The sequence below is a fragment of the Miniopterus schreibersii genome, assembly GCF_964146895.1.
Source record: "Miniopterus schreibersii genome assembly, chromosome: 3".
Lineage (NCBI taxonomy): Eukaryota > Metazoa > Chordata > Mammalia > Chiroptera > Miniopteridae > Miniopterus > Miniopterus schreibersii.
The window spans coordinates 81676694-81691239 of record NC_138103.1 but is presented as its reverse complement, the minus strand read 5'-3'; the positions used below and the strand labels follow the sequence as shown (position 1 = coordinate 81691239).

Here is a 14546-nt window from a genome sequence, read left to right as displayed (position 1 = left end):
TGAATAGTGGGTGGATGGGTGGGTGGATGATAAACGGATGGATGGATGGGTGGGTGGGTGGGTGGATGGATGTGTGTGTGGGTGGATGATGGGTGATGAGTAGCTGATGAATGGATAGAGGTATAAATATGCACGTTAAACTGAAAATGAACAGTTCCCAACTTCGTAGCTGTGGCTCTCAGCAATGTCCCTGCTGCTCGTGCAGCTGCTCTGCTCCTCCTGGGTTGTCTCTGCCTGAACTTCTCCAGCCTCAGGAGACTCCTCTCTGACCATCCAGCTTTCCCAGCCAAGTGGTGCTGAGGGGTTGGGAAAGGTCACAGAGACAGCTTTTTCCCACAGCCCAGCACCGAGAGTGGAGGGTTCCTCCCCCAGGGCCGGGAGGGAGAGCATGGGCATCATTAGATTAGGGTCCAGGCTGCAAACTGAGCGGGCAGGGTGACATGGGAATGTCAGGATACCTCCATGTACTCTCGCTTCCCAGGCTCCAGACATGAGTCCTTGTTGCCGTCAGCAGAACGGGCAGACTCTCCAGATGCCAGCACGCCTCCCTGTCCTTGAGAGCAGGCTCAGGGCCCATGTCAGAGACACCCATTAGCATGATCTGGTCACTGTTTTTGTTTTAGTTGAATTGATGGTTAAGACAGTATTATGTGTATATAACCTTAATGTCCTGAAATAGCTCTATCCTTATTTTCTTGATGAAAGCCAAGATTCCTAAAGGGTTGTGAAAATATTCAGAGTGGCCCTCTTCACATTCTACTTGGGTGTGGGTGGGTTTGAGGGACTGAGTTGGGCAAATGTCAATTCTCTGTCCCACCTCCTAGAAAATTCCTGAACATGTGACAGCGTGTATTTCATTGTGGAGGGTCAGAGCCTCAGGGCTCTGGATGCAGAGCTGCTCAGCCACCAAGAGGTCCAATTATAGGGCTATTTTTACCTAATTTCAGACACTCTCCTCCCTCTGAATTTACTCTCCCATAGCCCTATTGGGTCCATAGTACACATGTGCAAACAGGCACTGTATTTTATAAAAAAACAAGCTTCCTCATTATGATTAAGTTTGAAAATAAATCTAAGCAAACTAGGTGAATGTAAAATATCTTTTAAATTTGCTCTCCAGTTCTAATGTGTATGATAAATTGCAACAAGGTAAAATTAGTTTTTTCAATTTCCTGTGGGATGATCCTTCTAGTACCTTTACCTACATAACTTACCTACAACAGAGAGAAACAGCTCGGTGTTTCTCCTTCACTCCTGTCCAGTCCATGTTTGATTCAGAACTGTGGATACCAGACCTTGGCCAACCAAGGCAGAGACTACGGGTGGTTCTTTTTACTAAGTAATATTCAAATTCAAGTAACATAGTTCATTATGTCTTTTTTATTAAAAAAGTAAGTGTGAGTGAGAAAGAACAGAATGAGGGTCTAATGTTTGGATCAAAATGTGTTAACAATAGTGTTGGAGCTCTGGGCACAGCCTTGCACAGCAGATTCATGCTGCATGACAGACGTCATACGTGTTGAACAGCATCTCTTCATTCCCCCTCCCCCAGCTCCTGGCAACCACTATTCTACTCTCTGCCTCTATGAGTCCAACAATTTTAGATTTCACATATAAGGGGAACCATGCAGTATTTGTCTTTCTTTCTTTGGCTTATTTCACTAGCATAATTTCCTCCAGATTCATCCCTGTTGGGAATATGACAGGATTTCCTTGGTTTTAATGGAATATCTCGTACATATATTCCCCAGTTGCTTTACCCATTCATCTGTCAGTGGACATTTATGGTGTTTCCACATCTTGGGCATTGTAAAGAATGTGGCATTGAACATGGAGGTGCAGATTTCTTTCTGAGATCTTGATTTCAATACTTTTGAATACATGCCCAGGAGTGGGATTGCTGGATCATATGATAGTTTTTTAATTTTTTCATTTTCATTTTCACTTTTTTAGGAACCACCACACTGTTATTCATAACAGCTGCACCATTTTACAGCCGCACCAACAGAATACAAGGGTTTCCATTTGTTCTCCCCCTTGCCGACACGGCTATCTCCTGTTATCTAGCATTTGTGTTGTAATAGCCATCCTGACAGGTGTGTGGTGATATCTCCTTGTGGTTTGGATTTGTATCTCCTCACCTATTAATGATGTTGGCCATCTTTTCATATGCCTACTGGCCATTGCTCTGCAGGTTCATTATGCAATAGAAAAGCGTAGGATCTTCAGATCACATGGTTGTGTCTAAGTCTGGTTCCAACACCAATCTAGATGAGGCAGTAGACCCTCCTGAACCCCAGGCTGCCTTGCGTACATTCAAACATCTGAGCTCTGTGACACCTGCTGTTTGAAGGCACTGTGACTTATCTGTGCCTCAGTGTGGGGTGTGCACGTGTACCCACTTAAAACCAAGCCTCAGCTTGACTTACAGATAGAGGAAACCTGCCAGCAAGTGTTCCCCCAGTGAGAATAGACATGGCAGTGGGTGTTAGAAAAGTTTAAATTTCTAGGCAAAACCATACCTGCCTTGTTTTTCTGGTATTGTAGCCACTGTCAGATATCACGCTTATTGCCTATTGGGGAAAATATTAAATTCTCCAAAACTGGATAAATGATCAAATCACAAAATTCCCAGTTACATGTCAAAGGTTTTTTTGCTCTGTTTTTGCTTTTGACAAATTAAATGTCATCATAAACATGGTGTTTCTACCTATGCCTGTATCTAAAGAGACATGTAACTACATAAAAATGCATTAAGTCACAATGGGTGTATTGAAATATAAACTAGGTCATTCTAGCCAAAGCAGCCTTGTGTCTTTAACAACTTTGGCATTCCCTTTCCTGGTTGCTTCTGTTTTATTTTGTCTAGGACATGGAGAAAATAAAGCATAATACTATCTACATATAGTGAAAGTGAGTCTTTCATCAGCTATTTTATGTAGTTTGCTGTGGTTATGATTGTTTTTGCTAATTGGAGTCTAATGACATCTTGACAAAGTCCTGCAGCTTTGCTCTGGGACCAAGTAAAACAGGGCAGGTCTGGCTGGCAAGAGGGAAGGTCAGCAAAGAGTTAGACAAAAGGCAGATCATATCTGACAATGACAGAGCCAGCATGAGGTCTCAGTTTAACAAAGTCACCCAATGTAGGAGGGAGCACTGAGATCCAGGTGGGTCAGCTGACCCAGTGCTCAGGAGGCCCGTCCACAGGTACCAGGAGCCCAGCCTGGAGAAAGCAGGAGAACTGCACAAAGTCACAGGAAAGGCCTGGCAACAGTTCATCAGGAACTAGTTCTGCCTAGTGTTTGAGTTACAAAACTCCCTCATATCCAGCCTGAAATCTGGCTTCAGGTAGCAGCAGGTCCTCTGTATAGTCTGCCACATAAACATGCCAGGGGCTGCATGGTATGAACTTAGTTTGGTGCCTGTATCAACAGAGAGTTCCCACAGTCCTTCCTCACAGGACCTGCTACCGTTTCTTTCTCTCTGTCCTGGAGCAAATCATAACACAATCAGTAAGGGAGGCTGTGAGTGGTCAGTGGCTTCATGGATGTGGTCCTGCTGCACCTTCTATCTGCAGCCTCATGAGATTGGTTAGATTTGCATTTCAGAAGCAATGTGGCTTTGTGTCTTTTCCCAGTGGATGGCGTGTGGTCTTGCTGGTCCTCCTGGTCAAAATGCTCGGCGACATGTGGCGGTGGACACTACATGAGGACCCGCTCTTGCACAAACCCAGCCCCAGCCTATGGGGGAGACATCTGCCTGGGGCTGCACACGGAGGAGGCGCTCTGCAACACTCAGCCCTGCCCTGGTAAGCAGTGGGACTTCAGGGCAAATGTGCCTCTCTCCTTGACTGAGAAATGGTGACATTGATGATGCCACATCACAGACTGAAAGAGGGGAACACATCAACCCCTCGCTGTCACCCTGGCAGTGACTTCCTAACACGTGCTCTGCAATAAAATGGTTCTCATCCGCCGTGGTGAGAGGAGCAGAAACTGGTTAGAACAAAGCTTTCATAAAATATTTAACCTCATAATGAAATCTGAGATTTTGTAGTTGAGAATCAGGGTGAGGAGCATGGAGGTACTGTGCGAAGCTGCTTCACAGGAGTGGGCCTCAGGGCCCTGGGGGTGGGGGTCTGAGGCTGCCTGATGCTGGTGCCCACTGGATGAGCGACTGCAGCCTCCCCATTCAAGAATCAGCTTCATTTTATGACATGTGAGAACCACTTGGGATAAAAATGAGACCTACCTTTGACATTGAAAACACTTTTACCTTTTTAAAACTTGTTCCTACAGATCTTTCTAGAGGGTACCATTTATATTGAAAAGTGCCTAGAAACCAGATTCTCAGAATCATTCTGAAAACTGGCAGATTTCTAAGGGAAAATTGTACCCTTTATATGGATCTCTCTTCCCACTTGATCAAGGAACAAGTGTGATTTCCAAATGTCCCCAGAACTGCAAAGATGATGCTTATATCTTGCCTTTAAAAAGGTGGGGGGGGAAGCAAGCTTCATAGGTAATATTTTTATGTTGATTAATATTTCATAAATAATATTGAGAGTCCATATTTATAAAGACTTCAAATATGAGTATTTGTCTGTCACACTTCTGCAAACCTGGGCAAATTTAACAAATCCTAGAAACTCACTTCTGGGAGAAGGGTCCTGTTATGGCTGAGCTCTTGGCCTTCACCCAAGACTTGTGCATTGATCTCATGAGCTTCCGTGACAGCAAACAGGGACTGAGATGAGTTCTGCCTCAAGTATAGCCCGACTTTGGGATATTGATAGTGCGGAATTGTTTTTATAAGAGAAGACACACTTGCAGTGTGGGTTTCTCGTGAATGCACTGCTTTCCTTGCCCGAGCGCTGAGGGTAGGGGAGTCTCTCAGGAAAGCCTCTGAGGGCTGCTCTTGGCAGAGGAGCGTGGCCCTGGCAGAAACAGTGTCTGTCTCGATGATTCCTGTTCCCCGGCTGCTGATGGTTTGTGCACAGCTGGACATCAGTGATTAGCTTATTGATTGTCTAATTCAGTTGCTTTAAAGCATTAAAATAATGTGGTTTTGGCAAATGTAATTTAAGAACATTATTTCAGGTCAGTGATACACCAGTTCTTTTATTCTTGCTCATGTGTATCTTATCTATGGGACTTGTAAGAAGATAGGAGTACGTCTTATTTATATACAGATCCATTAAACCTGGTAGGAGGACATCAAATCATATGTGAAAGTCACACTGCTTCCCGGTTGATTGATCTGAGCGGGTCTTGTTTTCTCCTGTCCCCCTGGCGGTCACTGCAGAGAGCTGGTCCGAGTGGTCAGACTGGTCTGAGTGTGATGTGTCCGGAGTCCAGGTCCGAGCCCGCCAGTGCATCCTTCTGTTCCCCGTGGGCAGCCAGTGTTCTGGAAACACCACGGAGAGCCGGCCGTGTATTTTTGATTCCAATTTCATCCCAGGTAAGGGCAGAGTATGAGCATAATCACTGCCCACATTCGAATAGGAAATGAGTCATTGGTTAGAGTTTTAATTGTCCTTTGAGGTCCCTTTTGGTGAAACAGGTGATTCTATCAACTCTTGTGGTTTCAGGGTGATTAATGCTTAGATTTATAGATAACTGTGTTTTAGACTTAAATTTAGTCTATGCATTTAAAAATTTTTTTAACCCTGGACATATTTTTAACACAGCGTGGTCTTCTACAATTTATTGACTGTAATGCATGCAGAAAATTTTGCTCAAAAAATGAAGGTGGTGTGTTTGGTTTTTAATTATTAAGTAAAGTGTTTTGATGATGCTTATGTGCATCTGTTTGCATGGAGAAGGACCATTCTCTTTATGAAGCCTTAACACATCTGGGAAAGGGTAACCCATAACCACTGCTCTTATCTTGGAGAAGAGGTGACTGGCCCTCTTGCCACTGGCTTTCCATGTGAAATTGATGTTTAGTTATTAGGGGTAAGAAGTCACCTGTCACCTGCTCACTGTAGGTCTGGTGTATATACTGACACGTCATTTCACGTGTGCCCACTGTGTGGGTTAGGGCTCAGACATGGACCAAAGCAGAGACCAACCTCTTACAAAGCAATAGTAGGTAATAACTTACTTTTCTCCATTTATGGAAGAGAGAATGTTTTAGAGAAAACTATTAGCCTTAGCCCTATAGGGTACTTTGATCATGTGTGGTATAAAACTGCAACATTTATTATTGCTGTTCCCCTTTTTCATCATAGATATATTTTCAATTCTTGTTATCTAATGAAAAATCAGTACAGGAGAGGATAACGTTTCTGGCCTCCTGAAATGATGTTTCATTGTTTAGGTGGGTTTCTCCTCACATTGGTGTCTCATGTGTGCACAGAGAACATGAATGGTCTCTGAATAGGGACTTTATTTGTTCTGGCCATTTCCGTGGAGCTCTGGTGCATTGGTCCCCTCTGCAGGGAATGTGACACCAGGGGCTTTGATGAAACAAAAGATCTGAGGCAGGCATACCACAGGCCAACACTGTGGGGTTCCACAGCTGGCAGGATGTATTGTAACAGAAAAGCAGCACATTCTCTGGCCTTCTTTTGAAGCTAGTGCCCTGGCTTTAGCTCAGGGGACAATTGCATTTTCTATCTGTGATAATGAACCTCACCCCTTCCCAATCAAGATGACCTTGACCGAATACAGCTCAAGTTGGTTAAACAAAGAAACAAATATAACTTTATTTGAAAAATCAGGCTTTTGGAACTTTGACTTACATAAAACTCAAAATCATTAGGTGTTTTGTAAATGAATCATTAATATGACCTTTCTTCCCAACACCCTTTACACATTGTGATTGGATTTTTGTTTTTCCAGAAGTATCTGTGGCAAGGTCCAGTAGCGTAGAAGAGAAAAGGTGTGGAGGTAAGTTCTTTCTTTTAACTACATTCTAATTGATTTATGATATTTTCTGCTGTTGGCCGAATGATATTTCTGCTGTTGGCAAACACACACACACACACACACACACACACACACACACACACACATACACACACACCAGGCTAGAGAAACCCCTGGATCCCAAGGATTAGTGGTTCTCAAGTTGAGTCCCTATACAAGCATCACCAGCATCACCAAAGGTCCTGAGAGTAATATAGATTCTCAGGCCCCACCTTGATGTGCAGAATTAGAATCTCTTTGAGTGGACTTTGCCCTCTGTGGTTTAATAAGCCCTTCAGGTGATTCTGCTGAATACTAAGCTTTATGAACCATTGATCTTGATATCTTGGTACTATATGGGTAGTAAATATAGGTATTGGAGTTCCCACGAGTAAAACAGTATTCAAACATTTTGTTTATATTTATAATTCATGGCAGCCAGCCTCAAATCTCTAGACTGCTGGAATGACAAAATTTTAAGGGAGCATGTTCTACCTCTATCTCTAGACGTATGTTTCAAACTTCCCAGAACCCTGAATGACAAAAATCACCATTTTCTGGTTCAAGTCTATGATAAATTTGGACTTAATTATCTATGACTATCTTGTCTGGATGGGAAGGACTGACTGTCCAAGCCCAGTTCTTGTCCACTGGGCTCAGGTCACTGAGTTCACAGACTGGCAGTCACTAACTTGGGATCCAGCTGTAAGGTGAGTATATGCCACTTTAAATAAATGTAATCACAAGAATCCCTTCATATTTTGAGATCAGTCACTCTGTGCCAAACACTGTATTAAATGACAAGAAGGAACCTATCTGATCCTCACAAAGAGCACCCATGTAGGTGCCAAAGTCCACAATTTTTTTTTATGTAAAAACAAACAAACCTGAAGATAGGAAAGGGTTTTGGAGTTGAATACTTTTCAGGGTATAGATGGGCCGAATGGGGCATGTCCTGTATATTACATAATGCACCTGCAGGGTCTGGGGCCACACTTCATAACCAATTCCTGTAATGAAGCTGCTGTGACGTGGGGGTCCAGTGAATATGCTGATGCTCCTTCTGGCAGTTCTGGTCAGTTCTGCAGCAAATGGTCAGGTCATGCTTTGCCGCTTGGTAAGTGATGAGAAATCACTTGTCAGAGATTTTGGTTTTGGGAATTGTAGAAAAGTGTTATCAGCCATGGGTTTTTACCTGCATGTTGTAAGTGGGGGTTGTGAGGGTCAGAGAGATGAGATCCCTGGCTGAAGTTCACACAGGCAGTCCATAGAGGAGCCCAGGCAGTGGGATCACAGTGTGAACTTGAAGCTTAGAGCGCAGGAAAATAGGATTGTGTCTGGGGGCTGGAGCCACAGCAACCCTGGTCAGGGGACACTCTTGGACAACACCAGAGTCCATGATGTCTGCTGCCCTCAGGAGGCAGTGAAGGTCCAGAGTGTGTGGTGTCTGTAGGGAGTGATCCTGTCCTGAGGGAGGCCACCAGCTGATGTCTCTACAGAGTCGGCAGTCCCTTCGCCTCTGCCACAAGTTTGAAAACCACTTTCCTCAGCTGGCCTTCTTGGGGTTAGGAGATGGGAGTACTTCCAAGGCTATGAGTACCCAGGAAAACATCATGCAAAGCCGATTCCAGTCCTGAAATGCTACTGTTGTGTGTCTGAGCCAGCTGTGCCAAATGACTGCATAGAATTGAGCCTTGAGGCGCGATTGATTAAATCATAGAAGCTTCAATGACTCTACAATATTCAAAACTAATTTTTTAGATCTCTAGGCTGCTGACATTGACACACCAGAATAGTTGAGTAAGAGGTCAGATGGATTTGATTGTTAGGCTGATAGGTAAAAACAAATACCTCACAAGGATGTTTGGGGAGATAACATGGATATCTTTTTTTAGTCTGTTGCAAAAAATCAATCACATTTTGCACAGGAAATCAGGCAGTTGAACCAACTGGGTAATTGGTTTCTGTTCCAGCTTTACTGACCAAAAATACCAGCCTAAAAAGCGTATTCAAAGAAAGAGTCAAACTAGGCAAATTGAAGAGATTTAATAGGCACTATTTTCCCTTATGCAGAAAAATGTGAGTCTGTTGAAATTTTTCATCTTAGAGAGCTGTTTTTACTTGCATGAGACACACAGACTATGTAATCGTCATAAAGATGTCAGTGGCCCCAGGCTTCCCCAGGCACCTGCAGGAACGATTCATTTGACTAATGACGAAGTATCTGCATGTGGATAGAGTCATACATCTTCCCTGTGTTATAATAAAACATGTTATCAGTGCAGCAGAAAGTACTTAAATCCATACCTGGAATTGACCTCAGGGAGTCTGAACTCTAAAGCATGAAGAAATAACAACACTATGAAGTCTGCACACAGGGGAACCTGCAGCACGGCTTCTGTTACAGTAAGACCTGTAGTGGTCGCTGGTGGAGCTTACCTGGGGCTTTATCCAACTGTCCCCAGTTGGGAGCTGTCCACCCTAGAGGCTTCTAGCAAAATCAGGAAAAGCCAAAGATTTAGGAAGTCTTTTCACTTTGTCAAACCACTGGCCAAATAATCAAGAAGTGAAAAACTGAGGTGTATGGCGGGAGTGGTTGACACCTGTGGAATGTCCTAGTGACACCTTTCTGGATCACCCAGCCTGGTGCTGAGACTCTGGACCTCCGGGGTGGGGATGCCTGTCCTTTGGAGTCTCAGTGGGGCAGGAGCACGCGGATTGTGCTCACAATGAACCAAAGAGGCAGCCTCAGTACAGTGACCATCCACCTCAGAAGGAGGACCCACCTCTCAAGGCCCTGGGTCCCCAGAACGCAGTAAAAGTGCACAGCCTAGAGGAATAAGTCAGGGGTTAGGGACAGGTGAGAGATATTCAGCCTCTGCTGCGGATCACAGGTGAGGTAAAGGCTGCTTGAAAAGTCCTTGGTGCGGAGCCGGGGTGGTGGGGACAGACCTGCATGTCTCCTCTCCCTGAGAGCCCTGGGGGCCTCAGTTTGCAGCTTTGCAGACTCACCTGGGGTTGATGGTGCCCATCGGGCATTTCCTCTAGTTACATTTGGGGCAGTGTGGACAGATTGGGGAGGAAGGGGGTGTTGAACTTGAGTGACAATGCACCCTTTGGTGGCCAATGGAGGGGACACCCTGGGGGAAAGCCAGGTCCTCAGGATGTGACTTGTGCAGGGGAAACAGTTAAGGCCAGTAACCCACAAACAACTGGCTAGCCACACGGGGCCAACACAGCAGAAAAATCAGGTTGTGTTCTGATTTACCTAATTTTCCCAAAGTGCAGCTTCACCAGCACTGCCCAGATGTTGTCTTTAGTCCCCAAAAGTCTTCAAACTGTAATTGTAAAGTGTCTTATAAACACAACATGAATACTTTTTTTTCTATTGTTTCTCAGACTTTATGCAGTTTTTGCTTATGTTACCTGATGTCACTCAAGCCAGTGCTGTATTAGAGTCATAAATCCATGCCCGCTCACTTTGTCAACACTGTGTACTCATAACTCAAGGAAAATAACTCAAAGATTCTATCAAAAAGAAAAAAATGTAAAAAGAGGGTGATTTCATGACCATTAAAAGATCATATTTTATTCCTTTGACACAAATCCTTTATTTCTCCAAAATACAATGTAAGTGAAAAAAAAGTGGTACCCAGGATAATATGTATGCACACACACACACACACACACACCCCACCACCACCACCACTACCACACACACCACCACCACACACACACCACAACACTGCAGAGAATCTCGGAAACAGCACACCAGAAAGGGGTTATAGTCATCCCTCTAGGAAAGAAAAAAGACTTATTATTCGTATGTTCCCTTTTACACTTTCTAATGTTATATAATGTGTTTATATTCATAATAAAATTATAATGAAAACCATGAGAATTATGTAAGTGGAACACATTTTAAAATAAAATGAAATAATAAAGGGAAGGGAGAAATAGCCTGGCTTGCAGGCGAGCAGTGCTGGAGGCAGTCAATGCCCTCTGCCTTTGTGGGAGGGACCCCAGCCTGTCCAGGAGCTTGGGAAATATGTTTCCTAGAAACCCCATAGACCACAAAGCTGCACTTGAGACAGAAGAGCATTCTTGTTTAGGCCTTTAAGTAAGAAAACATGATTCTGCTAGCGTATTAGGAGATCTCCAAAACTCTGATTATAGTGCATTAACTTAAAATATGCTGGGCTCACTTTGGAGAAGTGTCCCGGTGGCCATGCCATTTTAAAGGAATTGGCATATGGCTTAATTTTGAATGGCTACGGGGTTTTCCATTCTGTCTTTCTCTTTTCACCAAAGCACTGAGCTGTTGTGTAGCGTGTTCCTTTCCAGTGTAGCATCACTTTCGATGCTCTCTTCCCAGAGTTCAACATGTTCCACATGGTCGCCGTGGGGCTGAGCAGCTCCATCTTGGGCTGCCTTCTCACACTCCTCGTCTACACCTACTGCCAGCGGTACCAGCAGCAATCCCACGATGCCACTGTCATCCACCCCATCGCACCCGCCCCTCTCAACACCAGCATAACTAACCACATCAACAAACTGGACAAGTATGACTCAGTGGAGGCCATCAAGGTAAGGGCTGGGCAGTGACCACAGCAGCCAGATGTACAAAGAAGGCGGGTGGACCCAGGGACTGTTGGCAAAGTACAATGGCAGGGGTGCAAGTGACATGGGGACAAGGTAATGGACTCTTGCTTTTGACGAACTGCCTTTGTAGCATTGCTTTGCCTGTGAAAAGGTGGCATCCCTTACTGGGAATGTAGTTAAAAATGGCATGGAAACAGCAACAAATAAATGCTAGAAAATATTAGGTCATTGGCTAGGGTCCAGGTCTGCCTTCACTGTGCCTTTTGCGTCCAAAGGGAGGTCATGCCAAAGAGAATTGCTCCAGGCAGAGGACCAGTGCACACTGGGCAGTGTAATGAGAACCAGGGCTGGGCAATCGGATATGCAGGTCCATTTCAGGAATCACAGGATGACAATCTGAGAAAAATTGTTATGGCATTATAAGGACTGTCTTCAAATAATTTTCAAGCACACTGAAGCTGTGCATGATGTAAAGGGCTCTGTGACTGGTGGATTTTGTAAATTTCCCCAACAGGTAATTAACCTGGTGTCTGCCCCAGAGACTTAGGGTGAGTGACCAGGCTCCTCATTCCCAGGAAGAAGGGACAGGAGGGGTATCAGCATTGGAGCTGGCAGGCCTGGGTTCCTGAGTCACTTACCAGATGGTTATTCACACTCACTGAGCCTCCGTTTTCTTCTCAATAAATTGGAAACAATACCACTGTTGTGAGGTCTAAATACTCTAAGGTATTTGAGGCCCAGCGCCCAGCAGATAGTAGCTCTTGTCCTTACTGTGTCTACACAGGAGGTCAGGGGTGTAACTGGAAAGATATCAGGGGCCCTTATCTACTCTTGCCTACTGCACCCAGCCTCCTTGCTACCCATGTGAATGAAAGAAATTCTCATGCACTCAGTTCCCTATGTTTTTATATTCCCCTTAATGTGGTGATTCCCCTTCACATTGTTAGGGAGTATTTTGGTGCGCTCTCTCTGCTATGATGGTTTCCTTTGAAGTTCCTTTTCCTTCCCATGTGGGCCTATGGAATATCTTCAGCATCAGGTGGCTGAAAGGTCGTGTCCTGAGAGCCACAGTGTCCTCACTCGTTCCCCCTGCCAGGAGGCTCATGTTCTCCACCACTTGGACAGAGGCAGAACCGATGACTTTCAGCCATGGACCCTGCTTACACCACACCCAGCACCCATCAGCACCTTGTCCTAGTCCGATGGCAGAGGTGGGGAGGGAAGCAGCATGAATTAATAACATCCCCTCACATCCCCGCAGAACTGAGCTCCCCAGCATGAGGAGGAACCTGGGCTCCTTCTGTGAGCAAGAACCTTTCAAACAGTCCTTCAGAACCAAAGAACGGGGCTTCTCTAACTTGATTCCAACCTTTCAGCTTATCTGTGGTCACTCTTAATACTTCAAGCATCTGAAGAAAATTAATTGATCTTTTTTAAGATCCAGTAGCCACTTAAAATAATCAGAAATCTTGCTGCTATGAGGACAAAGGACCTGGAGCACTGACTACTGTCTAGTCACTAATGAATCCTCCTAGAACTTTTTTCTGATGCCTTGTCCATCTAGTCCTGGACAGTTAGCCTCAGCCTACAATCCCTCACCTTTATTTTGGTTCTCTCAATATTTACCCTCCACCTGGTGTACTTCAGCTCTTTGGAAGTGCAAGTGTCTTTAGTAGCTATTAATAAGGAAGAAACATCTGTGTCCATGCCTGCAGCAGCCACCTTCTAACAAGTGCAGAAAAAGAAAGGAAATTGACATTTGAAATTCCATGCATTTACTTAAATAAATTCCATCAAAACGTCTTACCACTGTACCTATCCACGGGAATCAGAAAGCTGCTTAAATATGTACTCAGTTATGTGTGATAACATTCCACGCATTGTTACTTTGAATTCACTATAGTTTTAGGCTTCTTTGAGATTTAGGTTTAGGTTTTCTAACTCTAGGAAACTTCCTGCCTAAAACTCAGAAATAGATTGGAAGATGCCAGAAACTGCCAACCTCATTGTAGGTATGAGGCAGATCCTCTGTAAGGCCGATAAAGTTAAGAAGCTGTAAGCGAGGAAACACACTTTCCAGTCACTGACCCTTAGAAGAAGCTCAAATTCATCATAACCGTCTCCTAGTTATATTCTCTCTCTGAAATAGTACTTCAATCTTTTATTTTTATGTTTTACAGGCATTTAATAAAAACAACCTGATACTAGAGGAAAGAAACAAATACTTCAACCCACATCTCACTGGGAAGACTTATTCTAACGCCTACTTTACAGATCTCAATAATTATGATGAGTACTAATAGCTTTTATATTTTTGGCTTCTTGTAATTCCCCAGTTCCTCAAGGCCTGTGCTCCATGACTGCCCATGTCTCTGAGACTTCAGAGATGAAGTTTGGATACATTTCAAGTGCATTTCAAGCCATGAGTGTCCCACTGCTGCCAAAAATAGATGTCCTTAAAAACAACAAAAATCTAAATATGACATTGTGAAAATCTGGTCTACACTATTTGAACATTGTTGAGTGAACCATGGTGTGGAGTTTTTTTATTGTGTTCAGTCCATTTTTCTAACAAGTCAATTGTTTCCTTGAGCTTTTTAATAAATGTGCCGCCTACATTGGAAGGAGTCTTTAGAAATAGGAGCCTCTTCTTGCTCTTGAGCATAAATCTTCATGATGTTTTAATTCAAGAAAGTAGTCCCTTTACATATGAGAGCCCCCTACACACACACACACACACACACACACACACACAAGGAGTGCTTCGGTCCACAGTATTGATTAGATGAAGAATACGATGTAGCCATACAGTGGTTCGCCATGGATCGCCCGCCTTCTCAGTCTGGGGAATACTGTGGAATTCTTAGAAGCAACTTGTGTGTTTGGACGTGGAATGATTCCTGCCTGAGGAGGCCCAGGATGCAACCTGGCCTGCATCTGCAGAGGCGATTATCTGAGGCCTGAGACACTCTCCCCTTGGTCTTGATGCATTTCCTGTGTCACCGCTCGGGGAGTTGAGCGAGGAGAGCAGAG

The 14546-nt window shown here is 44.2% G+C and overlaps 1 protein-coding gene across 3 annotated transcripts in view; it reads left to right on the top strand.

Moving 5' to 3' along the window:
* The window catches only part of SEMA5A (semaphorin 5A), a 362170-nt gene extending 348029 nt beyond the window's left edge, over window positions 1-14141 (top strand). For 2 of the 3 annotated variants that reach the window (XM_081133220.1, XM_081133221.1), the window contains exons 19-23: window positions 3638-3808; window positions 5305-5460; window positions 6846-6893; window positions 11287-11498; window positions 13694-14141. In XM_081133220.1, the coding sequence (XP_080989346.1) occupies window positions 3638-3808; window positions 5305-5460; window positions 6846-6893; window positions 11287-11498; window positions 13694-13813 (707 nt within the window). In that variant the 3' untranslated portion in view covers window positions 13814-14141. The remainder of the gene's footprint in view (window positions 1-3637; window positions 3809-5304; window positions 5461-6845; window positions 6894-11286; window positions 11499-13693) is intronic. The other variant, XM_081133222.1, reaches the window with a different exon arrangement.
* The last annotated feature ends 405 nt before the right edge of the window (window positions 14142-14546 follow it).